This window comes from Sparus aurata, chromosome 4 (genome assembly GCF_900880675.1).
Source record: "Sparus aurata chromosome 4, fSpaAur1.1, whole genome shotgun sequence".
Taxonomy (NCBI): domain Eukaryota; kingdom Metazoa; phylum Chordata; class Actinopteri; order Spariformes; family Sparidae; genus Sparus; species Sparus aurata.
The window spans coordinates 26440645-26455376 of record NC_044190.1 but is presented as its reverse complement, the minus strand read 5'-3'; the positions used below and the strand labels follow the sequence as shown (position 1 = coordinate 26455376).

The 14732-nt window shown below is 38.8% G+C and overlaps 1 protein-coding gene across 2 annotated transcripts; it reads right to left on the bottom strand.

The window, feature by feature from the left end:
• Positions 1-618: 618 nt before the first annotated feature.
• On the bottom strand, positions 619-13353 carry znf280d (zinc finger protein 280D). 2 transcript variants are annotated; one of them, XM_030415004.1, is made up of 18 exons: positions 13157-13353; positions 11231-11355; positions 10706-10911; positions 10512-10611; positions 10139-10363; positions 9983-10054; positions 9759-9865; positions 9353-9537; positions 6942-7099; positions 6763-6863; positions 6526-6672; positions 5332-5466; positions 4973-5205; positions 3781-3921; positions 3628-3693; positions 3420-3535; positions 3303-3327; positions 619-3029 (listed from the first exon to the last, which is right to left on the bottom strand). In XM_030415004.1, exons 2-18 carry the CDS (start codon positions 11346-11348, stop codon positions 2642-2644), a joined length of 2523 nt encoding a protein of 840 aa, XP_030270864.1. In that variant the 5' UTR covers positions 11349-11355; positions 13157-13353; the 3' UTR covers positions 619-2641. The 2 variants fall into 2 exon arrangements, with proteins under 2 accessions (XP_030270864.1, XP_030270865.1); XM_030415005.1 differs by having other exon boundaries at positions 3303-3324; positions 13157-13352.
• Between the last annotated feature and the right edge of the window lie 1379 nt (positions 13354-14732).

Sequence of the window (14732 nt, the reverse complement as noted above, 5' to 3'; positions counted from 1 at the left end):
GTTTTATAGCCCAGTTATTGCTGTTACTGTTATTGTCACTTGAGATTAGTAAAATGTTACAGGCTCCTGTGTCTGTTTTTGAAAACAAGTTCTGGGTTCCTGGCTGCTTTACACTAAGAGTTATGGCTGAATTTGTGTATACAGTGTAGGCAGTTAATAAATGGTTTATAACATGATGTAGTTTTAATCAGATAAACAGCATGTGTATCTTTCATGTGCCTGTCAACAACTGTATTCAAAACTTTTCCAAATCGCTCAATTCATTCCCAGGCCTGGAAAAAATGTTGTAATTTCATAACTTTTCTAGAATTTCCTTTTTCAAATATTTTTTGGGCCTTTTATGGCTTTATTGATAGTACAGCTGAAGATATGACAGGAAACAGTGAGAAAGAGAGAAGGGGAGTGACACGCAGCAAAGGGACCCAGGCCAGGAGTCGAACCCAGGTGCGCTGCAGAGCCTCGGCACATGGGACACACGCTCTACCAACTGAGCTAAACGGCACCCAACTTTCCTAGAATTTCATTGCTGTGCGAACCCTGACCAATGCTGACCTGCTTTAGAGAGCAACATTCAGAAAATAATTATTTTAAAAAAAAAATCAGCAACAGACACAAAAATATTGTAGTAAAGATTTATTTACATAGGAAACAGAAAAACACTGATCCAAACCAAGTAGTGTATGGTTCTGAGGAACATGTGTCCTTACATTTTTAGAGGAATGTATTCAAAAACAGACTCGGGAGGTTACATTTACAGTGGCATCATAGATGTAGAAGCATTTACAGACTCACTCTACAGAGACTGTACATACGAGCGAAATCCCTTTTAAAAAACCTGTGAAAGAACAATGACTTTTGAAATATTACATCATCAAAGTAAACAAGTTGTATAAAAATATCCCCAGAGGAACAGATAATCAGCCTTTTTTTAAACCCCTAAATGCAAAATCAAAAGGCAAATTAATCAACCAGCAGCTGAGACATAACAATTGGTTGACATTTTTCACCAAGGTGTTGTACCTTTGTCAACGGTAACAGACTTCTTTCACAAGCTGACACTTTAAACAGTTAAAAGAAGGATAATAAAATCTACTCAAGTACAGTGGTATACATATTAAATGTGGTCACTTTCCACCTAAGGCTCCCTACCAATGCTTTTTTTTTTCCCAAAGCCACACATTTCAAAAAGCTGAAATTCTTTTCCTCCGGGAATACAACTTTAGCGCTAGGTATTTCTATTCATTTTATAATATATTTCTGAATGGTTAACAGTATATTTTCTTCTCTGGGATCATCAAAACCAGCTGGTGACAACATACCTGTAACACATTACTTTTTTTTTTTTTTTTTTTTGACACAAACCAGGAATGTTTTGCTAACTGCCAAGTAAAAGTATGTTTCGTTTTTTGGTATATCAACCTCACATTCAATACAGCGGGAGCAAATCACAGGTTAAAAGGAAGACAAAACATGATGTTGGTGATGTAAAGCCGAGACAAACAAAACAAACAAAAAAAGCCAAAAAACCCATCGCATCTCCAACCATCATTTTTATATAAAATAGTCTCTGATGTAAATGGGACTCCAAACCAAATGTATTTTAAAAGGTTAAATTACATGCTTGCAGCATTCACACTAATTATTGTAGTATATGTGGATACTATATAGACCAGGAGAAGAACTGTATACCGACATCTTTTGGGAAGATATCTGTTTTTTTTTAACTAGTTTTTGAAATATTCCTTAAAAAGCTACAATCATATAAGTCAAATCAGTAAGACACAGAGAAATCTGAAATCTTACCATGAGCGGGATAATGATTTCCGAAGCTCAAATGTACAACTACGGACATCATAAGCTGTTTGTAGTGGAGGTTTTTTTTATTTAAATATAAAGAATCTTTACATTTAGTAACTTCTTCCCATGATTGGTAATTTCTCCCAAATATTCTCCCGATTTCATTGTGTTAACAAGTCAAACTGGTGTTTCTCAGGTGTTTCTGATGAGTGCCAATCATTACTGCACTTTCTCAAACCTGATCAGTTTGCTGCTGTATATGGATGTACAGACCCCCCCCCTCAAAAAAAAAATGGTTATATACGCTTCTAAATCTCACTCAATTTGGGGCAAGGCGTTGCCTAAAATCAGATTACATTTTCAACTTGTTACAGCTTTCAACATTCACATTCAAACATCTGGACTCAGGCTATGCAGGCACCTCCCTTGTTACTGACATTTGCCTCCTGTCTCACTTGCCCACACTATGCAGATTGTAGTCCTGCATGAATTTATCTTTACTGGCAATGATGCTGACTTGTGATCAGTTTTTGTACATTTTGCATGCATTTTTTTTTTTTTTTTACTTTGAGCTACTTAAAAATCACTTTGCCCTCACATCCTTTTGTTTATTCTATTAATCTGGGGTGAAGGGGTGCTGAGGGAAGGCTATTTGCCAAAACCCCCAAAATCTCTTTATCACATTGGCAGGTATGGAAGAGTGTCTGTCCAAACACAATTAACAGGAAACGCCAGCAGCCAAAGCATGGTTATCATCAGTTCAGTATTTCTAAATGAAACAATGATGAAGAGGCTGATAATACAATAATTTTTCAAATTCATAACTGTACAGTGTTGTCACATGTCACTCTGGTTTAGTTTGCTGATCCCTGGTCTCTTCGTCAGGGTTGTTCCCTGAGACAGGCAGAGGTTCTCTCACCTGGAGGCTCTCTGAGTTGGCCTCTGACTCGTCACAGAGCTCTGAAGCCACATCTGACGTACTGGGCGGTGGCGGTGATTGCTGCTTTAATTGTCCTTCAGAGGAACCTGCAATGGTGCACGCTTCTGTGGGACCCTTTTCCTGATCACCTGCTGGTAACATTGGCTGTGATACTGGTTGGTTGACATTGGCCAGACTAACACTTGGAGATGTGACACTTTCAACTACTTTCAACTCCATTTCCTTTGGTTTTTGAACAGGTGCTGTCGTCAAGTAGTACAAGACTGTTGCTGGCTGCTCCAAGATGAGATGCCTGCACAAAAGGAAAATTGTCCATTGTCAAAGCATTTCTCTAAAATGATATGCAACCTGTACAATACCTAACAAAAATTCAGTGAAGATAAGGAAACTTTTTCAGGAAAGCCAGTGTGGGTTGTTGTTAAAATTCTTGTTCTTGTGTTGTTGTGTAGCAGGCTGCTGTCTGGCTGTTAATCTGCATGACAGTCTACAGCGTTGATTTTAACGTTCTATTTAATAAAAAATAGATGGATTACAAGATGTAATGTGGGTATTAGTTTCTACTCACACTCGATCTTTGGCTTTCATATCTGCTGGATTAAAAACAAGAGACAACCTGTTCATGAAACTTGCAACACTAAGTACTGGCCATGACTCAGGTGCTACTAGCAGAAAAGGGACATACCTTTCTCCTGGATGACTTTGCATACGTGATTTGGTCGATCAGTTAAATGTTTGCTCATCAGGTCACCACCTGATGCATCCACCAGCAGGTCACAGTTGAGACACCTCAGGGTAAATCTGAGGAAGAACAACAAAAAGAAAAAGAATGAAAAAACAAAAACCACTTAGTATTAATATGCAAAATATAAGCTTCCATGAAGTGTACTTACTTCAGTGCTGATGGTTTTTTCTTATCCATTTTCAGAACTCTGTTTTTGGCTATTCGACTATGATATCTAACAAAGGACAAAGACAGATTTGTCAGATAATGACACGGGGTGCATCAGTTAAGTGCATTAAATTCAGTTACATTTTTTACTCACCTTATCATGTGATTCCCGATGGAAAGTTTACAACTTGTCGAGTATTTGCACGCACCGCAATTTGAAACCATTGGGAAATGAGAGAAGAATTGGTCGACTTGTCCGTTGCACTCGATGCAGGTGTAACGGCCTCCTTCCATGCTGAAAATTGGACAAAAGAACACAGAACGCAATCAATCATATGCTCCTCAGATGGATTATTAGATGTTAAAAAGCCATTCAGTCAGATTATTAGATCCTGCAAAAGAATCTTAAAATGATTAAATTTTTTGCTGTCATTTATTTGGACTGTTTAATACAGCAGATGCATAAACTAAACAATCACCTTTGTTAATTGTCTGCCAAGTGTCTGAACCTCTACATTATCTCGTCTCTGCTTTTACACCATATTATGTGACTAAAGCAAGCGTACTGTCTTTAATTACTGAGTCCAATTAGCCAAATATCACACTCATTAGTTTCTTTTTCAAGAAAGAAATCCCACTCTATAGGCTATATACCATTTTATTTTTAACCAGCCTAATGAAGAGTTTCTGGAAAATTTATTGAAATCTCAATTAGCTACTTTGTGTATTGTGTATACATATATTAATATGCTCCAATCCTGTCATGAATACCCAGTGGGTGGGTCTATATCGTTTTCCAAAGTTTTTCAAGGCAAATGCAAGTTTAAGAAACATTTCCATTTATTAAAATGAAATATCTCCACAATGCAAATATTCTTAACCACCAGAGGTTGGAAGTAACAAAGTTCAAATTTGTTATAAATCTGTATTTTACTCGAGCATTTATTTTTCAGAAAACTTTTTACTTTTACTCCCCACATCTTAACACAAATATCTGTACTTTCTTTCATTTTCAAAATAAGCTTATTACTTTAGTTTTAGTGCATTCGACTGGAATGATCTATAAGAAAAAAGGCTTCTATACAATGTGTTCACCCATACATTAATACTCCTCAATATCATAAAAAGATCTGCAGAGATCCTCTTTAAGAGACAATATTTGCTTGACATTGTTTGGTTAACTGTGTTTGCACAAAACCCGAACATACTAAAACCTTCAAAGATAACTACATTTTGACCCCTTGTGGATTTTTCATTGCTGCACAAATTATTAAGAGTTTTGTTAATATAAACAAGTTATCTATCTAGTTCCTCTGACTTCAGCATTAAAAAGCCCAAATAACTACCCGAGATTCCTGAGTGCCAGATTGTGCTTGGTCTTATTCCTTTGCTGCTTCTGGCCCTGAGTCGTCTTGTTTTTTCCCGCTGCAGAGCCGTCTGATTTAGACTTGGATACGCTGACTGGAGGTTTGGTTTGCTGACTGAAACTTAGTGTTTCTGAACTGACAGTAAAGCCAGATCGATCAGGGGAGTTCGGCAGTGCAGGTGACTTTCCTGTGATGGAAGCTCGTATGGTCACCTGGGAAGAGATCACACAACACATTGGCACCAGAATTTAATTTGGATCAATCTAAGAATAGTGAGAACCATCCACCCCATAACCTAAAACAAATGTCACACTGAGGCCATTTTCACAAGGTCAGACCTTTGTTCCTGGAGGAAGGCCCTCCAAGGCTTTAGGTTTTCTGAAAGTCTTGTGGACGTGAGTCCTGTGCTCCACTTTCTCCTTGTAGGTGAGGAAATTCAGTCTGCATTTTCCACAGCGATGGATCCCCTTTTTCTGAAAAAGCACCACAGTGTAGAAACAAAAAACCTGATTAATAAGCAGTGCAACTAGAGGCTAACTGCTGAAATGTTTCATTTGGATTCACTGAATGAATATAACAAGCATGAAAGAATCTACTTTCATTGCTATTAATAGAACAGTAATTAATTTTGTTTGGTTGCAACTCTACAATGTTTATTGTTCCTTTAGGGCAGCTGAAGAAGAGAGGCAGGTACTGTCAGCCTTTTATGTATTACAGTAAGGTGCTCGGCAGACAACCACATCAATCCAACCCTGGAGTTGGAACTAATGGTACAAACCAAAAGTGAGAAACCAAAACTCCTGAAAATACACTTTTTACAATGCTGAGAAGTCAGTAAAAAGAAAAGACTTGTTTCAAGGCTTCACTTGGCTGACTTCACATGCATATCTCATCTTATTGTACATATCTCATCGACTTATTAACATTTGGCTGTGAACTCAGACATGAGACAACAAAAGGTAGCAAAAACTGGATCAGCAGGATATTTTCTGTTATTGAATGAATGACAATATTTAATAACAGCAGGGCAGGAACTAACAATTCTTTTAGTTGTAAAATTATCTGTTGATTATTCTCGTACAATCGATCAGTTGTTCTGTCTATAAAATGTCAGAAAAAGGTGTTCAATGGTGATCAGTGTTCCCCAAAGATTCCTCAAAGTTGATGTCCTCAAATGTCTTGTTTTGTCCACAACCCAAATATATTCACTTTACTGCCATGGAGAAATGAAACAATCCTAAATATTGAAACATTTGAAACCATTGAAAACAAACAAATGAAAAATCAAAACAGTTGGTGATTAATGAAATAGTTGACAACTAACTCATTAACTGTTGCTGCTCTAACTGACAGGGTTAATCTTATTTATTGTTTTGGTTTTCTAAGCTCATCTATTCTATTTAGGGTTATCTGTTGCTCTTTGAAAGGAATAATTGGTTCTTATATTATCATTTTATCTGAGGCATAAAATAATCTTAACAAAAACATTCCTGAGGGCAATGATTTCCAGGAACAATATATCATCAACATACCTGATGTTTCATGTAGTGCTGCATGTACATGTGACTACTTCTCAGAACTTTGAGACAGAAGGGACAGAGCAGGTCTTTTGTGTTTTCATGGGTAACTCGAAAATGTGTCTCCACATCTGAGAAGAAAGAGGACCTGAAATTGCAGACCTGTGGGATAGGCAAAACAGAAATTCAGCATCAGTGAAAGTTTTCCTTTGAACATTTAAGAAAAGCACAGCTCGGTATGAGGTGACAGACCTGGCACACGTAAGGCATTTCCCCGGGCTTGTGGTTGTCCTTCATGTGCTCCAGGAGAACTTGCTCCGACTCAAACGCCAGCTCACAAATCTTGCAATTGGCTGAAAAAAGCAATCACAAATCAGTGTTTGGCCGAGCTGTCATGTGAGATTGAACTGTACAGAAAATGTATGTCATACTTGAGGATTCGATTGGGCTGTGAGCGCTCTCGATGTGGCACTGAAGCTGGAATGGAGTCATGTACTGGCGGTAGCAATGCTGGCATGTTGTGTGACTCTCCCAGCTCTCACTGTTCTGCTTTTCCAGCTCCAGGTGGTGCTTCATATGATTCATGAACCTGCAGGAGAGGGTTAAAGGGAAGTGCTGAAAAAATGGTATCAATCCCCATCAAGGGGCAGTGGCGAGCACAAACTCTCTAAAGGGCAAGTGCATAAAATGAATGAAAGAATGTAAGTGATAAATATTCCCTTTGCAACAGATTTATGCAAATTTACACTACAGGGGGATTTATTCTTTGTAATCTTCTCAGATTTAAAAGTAAACATGTTATGTTATTTTGTGCATTTTACTTTTAACATGAAATTACAATCACATCCCAACTGGCCCTCAGAATTTGCACATTTCCTAGATGAAACAAATCGAGGAGACAATCAGCAGACTAATCGATTGTAAATACAATTTACAGTTCCGTGTACAAAATGAAAGTAATTCACAAAAGAGTGAAGCTGTTTTGAGGGCAAAAGTTGACCCAACCACTAATTTTCCGCATCTATGCATTTTAAGTGTGCCAACCATAAACATCACATTATTTACTCATTAATCAAAATGTTGCAAGTCAAAGTCAAATGAGTTGAGAAGACAAAAACCCCCTGTATATTCGTGATCTGAGGAATATTCTCATTTTTATAAGTTTAAATAAAAACATTAAAACAAAATGTTGTGCAGTGGGGGGAACAATCCATATTCATGGCCTGTGTGCATGCGTGGTTATAGTCCAGGTCCCAAAGGTGTTTAAGATAAATGAAGGACTCTCCTTGCGCCTCAATTTCTAAGCATGTATAATGGCTGTTATAATATCAGCAATTACACACAGATTTCTGTTTTGCTTAATGATGTAGTGCTCCGTGGCTGCAACCAGCACCTCCACAGCTACCTGCCACTACTGCCCTGATGAGGCATGGCCCATTTTTCAGCCTGCGCGTTCTGCTGCCTCAGCTCCCCTAATAGAAATTTTTATGTGGATGAACTCTGACCTCGACTGTGAGACTGTGGTTGCGGGACAAATGTGTTTCCCCATTAAAATCAGCTTACAGAAGCTTTTTTTGCGATGTTCCGAAGCAAAGTTATTTAATCAAAGGAGCAGTTCTTGCACCACCTAAACTAACAGCCATTTTTCATCTTTAGGCCCATGAGGGAAAACAGTCCTGGTACTGTCATCCATCTGAGAAGAAAACTGCAGTGACGACAGGGGAAGATGTCCGCTCTTCCTATATTGCCACTGGAGTATACACAAGTATATTTTCAGCAAGTCCTTCAAACTCTAAGTCTGCATTTTGACAGTATGTACAATGCAATCCAACACAATGTTGGAAAATAATTTCTTCATCCAAATGAAAACAGAACAGTCTCCAACAGTGGTTACACATGGGGTGCAATATTTCAATTATCAAAGTTATCAATATGAAAATTTTCTGACCTTAATATAATAATTGTGTAGGACGTCTATGATCTTAATCCAGTGCAAATTTGTCATGTCTGTGATCTGCAAAGTAAAAATTCCACTCCTTTTTACCTGCCATATTTTGTCAAATGCAGAGGTCATGTGAAAGAGGACCCGTCCCCTTCGTTTCTGGTCTTGTAAACTAAGCAGCAACAAAAAAACCCAAAAGATCAAGCTCATAGTTGCTTATATTCAGACTTGTGAACCCTGGACCAAGAGATCCTTGAACTTCTTCATCAGGCCTCGACTCACTCCCTGATCACTACCCACTGTGTTCTGGCAGCATAGAGCAGCTTCAGACTTGGAGATGCAGCCATGCTCAGACAGATTTTAGGCCTATGCGAAAAAAAACACAGCCTCCACATTCATTTGAGCGAGTCTGGTGTCACAGCAGGGGTGCCAACGGAGAGGGCTCCACCCCCACAAAAGCAGCCTCCTGCATTGTTATAACACAGTTACAGTACATGTTTTTTTGTCTGAACACCAGTTCAGTCCAAATGCTTTAAACCTTCTGGATGAAGCCATCAGAAGGACACCATCTGCAAAATGCTTAGATGCCATGTTGAGGTCACCAAATTGAATTGATGAATAATAAAATAGTTTCATGTTTTTTTCTGCCAATTTACTAACCAATCAATTGAGGCAGCTCTATTGTAAGCCCTTGTATCAGCACACTGGTACTGGGATGCCAAGAAGTATTGCAGCTGCACCTCAAGGAGGTTTGGCCATCAGTCGGAAGACAAGTGACAAATCAAGAAAACGTACCGTTTTTTTCCTTTCCCTGAATGACATGGTATATTTAGCAAAAAAAGAAAACATTCCAGGTGGAAAGAAATGGATTACGACCCTTGTATTTTCCCATTATCATACCTGATGTTGTTCTTGAGAACTTTTAAACAGCTCTGGCACTTGAAAGTGGTGTTGGTCTTCTGCGTCTCTTTCTTGTTTCCATCACTGTCAAACCGGCCATAGTAGAAATCTGAGACCAGCATGATGCGTTTGTTGGCACCAACGTCCACAGCTGGCGGGGGTTTGTCATATTTTGCAGAGCAGTTCTGAAATGAAAAGATTGTTTTATGAGAATAAGCCACCTTCATATCGATGTCTTATTCATTGAGGCAAAGATTCAACAAATCAAGAGCATTTTAAATTAAAAGGAATTAAAAAAAAAAAAAACTACAACAAACTTTTAAAAATGTAAGTACATAAAATTAACAAAATAATTTTAAGAGGTTATTGTCTAACAGCTAACAGTATTAAGTAAGCATTTACTCACCATCATATGACATCTCAGGGTATCTTGGTTAATGAAATCTTCATGACACTTGGGGCATTTTTTCTTTAAGATCCCGTTTTCCACTGGAACGACTACTTTTGTTGGCCCTACAGAAAACAAGTTAGATGTTACAACTGACAAGACCAACTAAGATTGGGTTTTGGGTTTGTTTACATAATCAACAGAACAGTTTCCATAATATTCCTCTATCATTAGAAACGCACCTGAATCAAGCTTGACTCTTTTAGCTACGCTGTCTATTAGCTGTGGTGGCAATGCTCGTTTGACGTTTTGGTCTGGAAAAAGAAAAATACATTTACATTTTAGTTACTGCCAGCTGTCTGTCCTAAAAGTATGGTAGAGTAAGGCTAAGCCATTACCTTTGTTATTGGTGTCAGCCTTTACAGGCATAGAAAGAGTCTGAAGAGGTTGTGAGTTGGAGCGGTTGGGTTGCATCTGCTTAGACTGTGCAGAGTACATAGCAGGGCTCTGGACGTTTGTCAGCGTCACAATATTGTTGCTGATCTGTTGCACCTGAGGCCTGTGGACAGCACCAGGCATTACATTGGCTGCAGTGACACGCTGAAAAATCGGCTGCTGACCAGCTGAAACAAGGAACAAACAAACAAATGCTTCAATAAAACTCAAGATTAAAACTACAAAAGAGTTTGAGCATGATTTTTATTAGACAAAGTCACTGATTAGAGAGGAAAAAATATAAACTCCTCAGAAGTGTATAATACTCAGGTTTACCTGGAACGATTGTAAATGAAGTCCCGGGAGGGTACTGGGACCCAAGAGAGGCAATAAACTCGCTGTTGTTCGCAAACTGTGAAGAAGTGACAATAAAGCCCTGAAAAAAACAAAGAAAAAATAACAGTCACACTCAATGTGTATTTGCTTTTATTGCACATTATTTACTAAAATAATTTTAATATCAACAATACCTGGTTATTGACGATAACAGGCTGCGGAGCTACTGTTGTCAGACTGGGTGCTGCAGTATTAACTGCATTTCCTGCAATATTCAATGGCAGCATTATTGGTGAGGCGCCAATGGTAGGCTGAGGCGCAGGAAGCTTTATTTCTTGTTTCTCTGCATTTTTCCTCTGAGGAGGTGGAGGGTCAGGCTTACTATCCTTATGGTCATTTGCTGTAGGAACACACAAAAAGGACAAAATAAGCACTTCCACAGGACATACTGTCTTTACCCGTTAGCAGAGATTATGTGCTACATGCTGGAAGACATGGAAACAAAACAAACAACCATAACAAATATTGATTTATTTGTATACTATCAAATATCAATACTGACCTACATAACAATATTATTTATATTAATTTCAAACTATAATACTGAACAACAGAGAGTGATTCTGAAATGCACATGTAATCGTATACTTATGCACAGTTTTGTACTTGTGGAGCTTTAACATCAACATATTTATATTTAAAAATGTGCAACGACATACAGAGTACACCAACGAAGATGGGTTCATCGTCGTCATCATCTATCAAGTTAACTTCAGGAACTTGTTTCTGCCATGGCTCCAGCTCTTCCTCAACACATTCCATGAATAGTTCTGACATCTTGGACCTGAAACAACACAAAAACACTTGTTGGGGAAAAAAAAAGGAATGAAGAGGAATTGCAACGTCGACACAATACCTTCCTCAACATTTTTAGTTTTATAGACATGATGTGACATAAGGACAAGCACAGGTGTAAATAATGACTTAACGATGTCTGAACTGAATGTAGCTTCTTTGGTTTCAGGATCCTGTGCATGCTGACTCACTGTCACATACGGTAATTAATGTTCTTAGTCACAGCTGTGCTCTACTACAACAGGTCAGGCATAATCTCTGCAGTGAAAAAAAAAGGCTTTTAGTGCTGTAATTTTCTAGCTGACAGATTTACTGAATAAAGGAGCCATTGACACAATAACTACACTTAAATGCACACAGAAATGAAGGTTTCTGGGAAAATCACATCACGGTGTGAAACCTGGGGATGTTTTATATGCACTGCAATAACCATCTCTTATTTCTCGCCCAACCATTTACATATTCTTGAACAGGGGCTGGCTGTTCATGGTTGCAGTGATATGTGCAGATCAACTGAGAGTGGAATTTGTGAATGGTACAGCCAAAAAAAAGAGCTGAAAGGCTGTCAAGCGAAACAACCAGCTGCAACATTTCCATTCAACAGTGGTTGTGTTTTAAGTCCACCGGCAATTTTTAGGTCTGTTATTCGCCCTCTTTTTAACTCTTCTTTGCTAACAGTCACCAAGTTTGTCTCTTTGGGGCTTGGTAGCTGCAATACAGTCAATTGTTGTTCTTTTTTGTCTGTTAGTGCAACAGATGTAAGGAACATTGAGAGTGGAAACAAAACAACTACATTTAGTTAAAGGTCTTAATACTGGTAATAATAGTGCTGTAAACGTCATCCTTCTAGACATAGTCAATTGATTCATTGTGATTATCAAAATATTAATTATAGCTGCTTTGAAAGTAAAGCAACAATAAAAAAATAAGCAACATTTTTGCAAGTGGGACTACTAAATCAGTCAAACAGAGCAGATCAATCCATCAGAAGAATATATGCAAATGGTTTTAAAGACACTAAGCAAGAAATAGCAGGATTTATGTTAGTATGTCGAGCTCAGGAATAACTGATCAGGAATAATTTGGGCCTTTAATTGCTGGAACAAAGCTTTTCAACAGACGTCCAAGATGGCGACAGTCAGCCCACTGTCCAAATAAAGAAACAATTTCAATTATAAAATAATATTAACCGGCTTGCTATAAAAAATATATATTTTTACTTGTCATGGTCTGCTAACGTGCTACAGGAAACAATCTGGGCTACGGTCCATTCTCTACCGATTAAGAACCAAATTGGTGAATTGTTCTGATTGTTAAGATGTTGGCTTAGTTTTGAGCTAACATTGTTCTCTCCACTGTCAAATACAAAATGCAAACAACTATAGTAAAACCTTATTTTAAACAAGGCTCTAAGCGGTCATCAGATTAATTACCACATGCTACCATTAGCAAATAATACATTAGCGTGATTTACCAGCGCTGCAACTGTATTATGTTGTTAGCTTCCCGGGTCCTTTTCAGCAGCAAGGCAGCTAATGCTAACTAGCTATCGTGTATGAATCACAACGCTGCAGCTCTTGAGGTCTGCCATGGGATTAGAGGAGCAAGCACAACACCTGATTTGAAGACTTTGACGCATTTTCTCTAATTCCCCCAATCGCTTTATTGCAAGACTTACCGACTATCGATCAGCGCACCATAACATTAGCTAGGATACGTTAGCATGTTCAAAGATCTGGGAGATGGATGTTGGGACAAAGACTGCACGCAGAGTTTGCGTTTGAGCTTACCTCTCTCACGCCCAGCCTCTGGGTTTCAAGGCAGAACTGCGTCTAAATAGCAACTTCGGTCCTTTACCTGAAGGCGAGAGAGTTAAGATATAGTGACTCTACTTCACACAGTTAGGAGAAAACTGTGTCGCTGGCCCAGCTCCGGCCGAGAGCAGCGGAAATGCTCTGACTGGTCTGGACCAATCAGACTGCAGGACGCATTCCTCATCATCACTTCCTTTTTGTGTTTGTTGGATTTCCTGCTGGTCTCCCCAGAGGATTTTCTTTGGATTAACTACCTTTTCTTTAAAATTGAGTATATTAATTGGTAAGAGAGAGTACAGTCACACTGAATAGTATCTGCTCTCTCCTTTTTGTTTTTTTAGATGAAGGCCTTTATTTTTCTTTAAAGGGGAAATGATAGACTTAAGAAGGTGGCTTTTATAGTGTTTTTGATTCTGATGCAAACATTATTTTAATGGTTAGAGTCAGTGAGATGTATAATTCAATTAAATTATCATATTTAAGGTGCACTATGAAGTTTCAGCAAAGACATTTTTATCAGAAGAAAAAGATCTTCATTGACTGTTTTTTTTGGTTAAACTTCAGAAACAAACATTTCATTATCAGAATCAAGCTTTATTGGCCAAGTATGTGTACACAATGAAGGGATTTGACTCTCAATGTATAGGGCAGTGGTTCCCAACCTTTTTTCCTTGAAGCCCCCCTTGCCTGTGTCGAAGACAAGCCAGGCCCCCCCCGACCCCAACCCGCATACACTGAAAGAATAAAGTGATTAATTACAAACTTTTATTTGCAAAAATAAACAACAGTTGTAGGTTTTTGCTCTTATTCTCCTTGTTTTACAATGTATATAGATACATTTCTTCCTTTTTTGTGTTATCAGGTGTATCACACACAAACACACACACAGTTTACCTACCTACCTGCCTACCTCATAGGGGTGCTGGTGATAAATAGCTTAATGAATTTAAATGTGGACCAAAGATACATTCAATTTGGATTATAAAGACTTTTGATTATCCAGTTGGGTGTGGTATTGGGATTTTATACAATTAATGTGCACAAATATAATTTTGGTAACCTCACAACCTCAGAGCAGACAAAGTTGTGCGCCCCCCCTGCGATCTCTGGCGCCCCCCTAGGGGGGGCCTGGACCCCAGGTTGGGAACCACTGGTATAGTGAATAGTTTTTTAAACATTACATCAAATGGAGTCAGCTGCAATGTGTGAGGGGCTGAGGGCAAGGGCGTGCCTTGGTGTCTTGTCTCGTACGTGGAATGTCACCTCTCTGGTGGGGAAGGAGCTGGAGCTGGAGCAGGAGGTAGAGAGGTACCAACTAGATATAATTGGGCTCACCTCCACACATAGTACTGGTGCTGGAACCAAACTCCCAGAGAGGGGCTGGACCTCTGTCAACTCTGTGTGACTGAAAGTCACTGGGGGGAAAGTCCTGACTGTCCTTTGTGTTTAAGCACCAAGCGTCAGCTCAGAATACCTGGCCTTTTTAGAGACCTTCGCTGGTGTCCTGGAAAGGGTGCAATCTGGGGACTCCATAGTCCTTCTGGGGGACTTC

Coding starts and splice junctions, on each gene's coding strand:
- znf280d (XM_030415004.1), bottom strand. CDS start 11,348: ATGTCAGAACTATTCATGGAATGTGTTGAGGAAGAGCTGGAGCCATGG. Junction 9,866..9,982: donor AAGAGTCAAGCTTGATTCAG/GTGCGTTTCTAA, acceptor TGTTTTCTGTAG/GGCCAACAAAAGTAGTCGTT. Junction 3,536..3,627: donor AAAAAACCATCAGCACTGAA/GTAAGTACACTT, acceptor GTTCTTCCTCAG/ATTTACCCTGAGGTGTCTCA.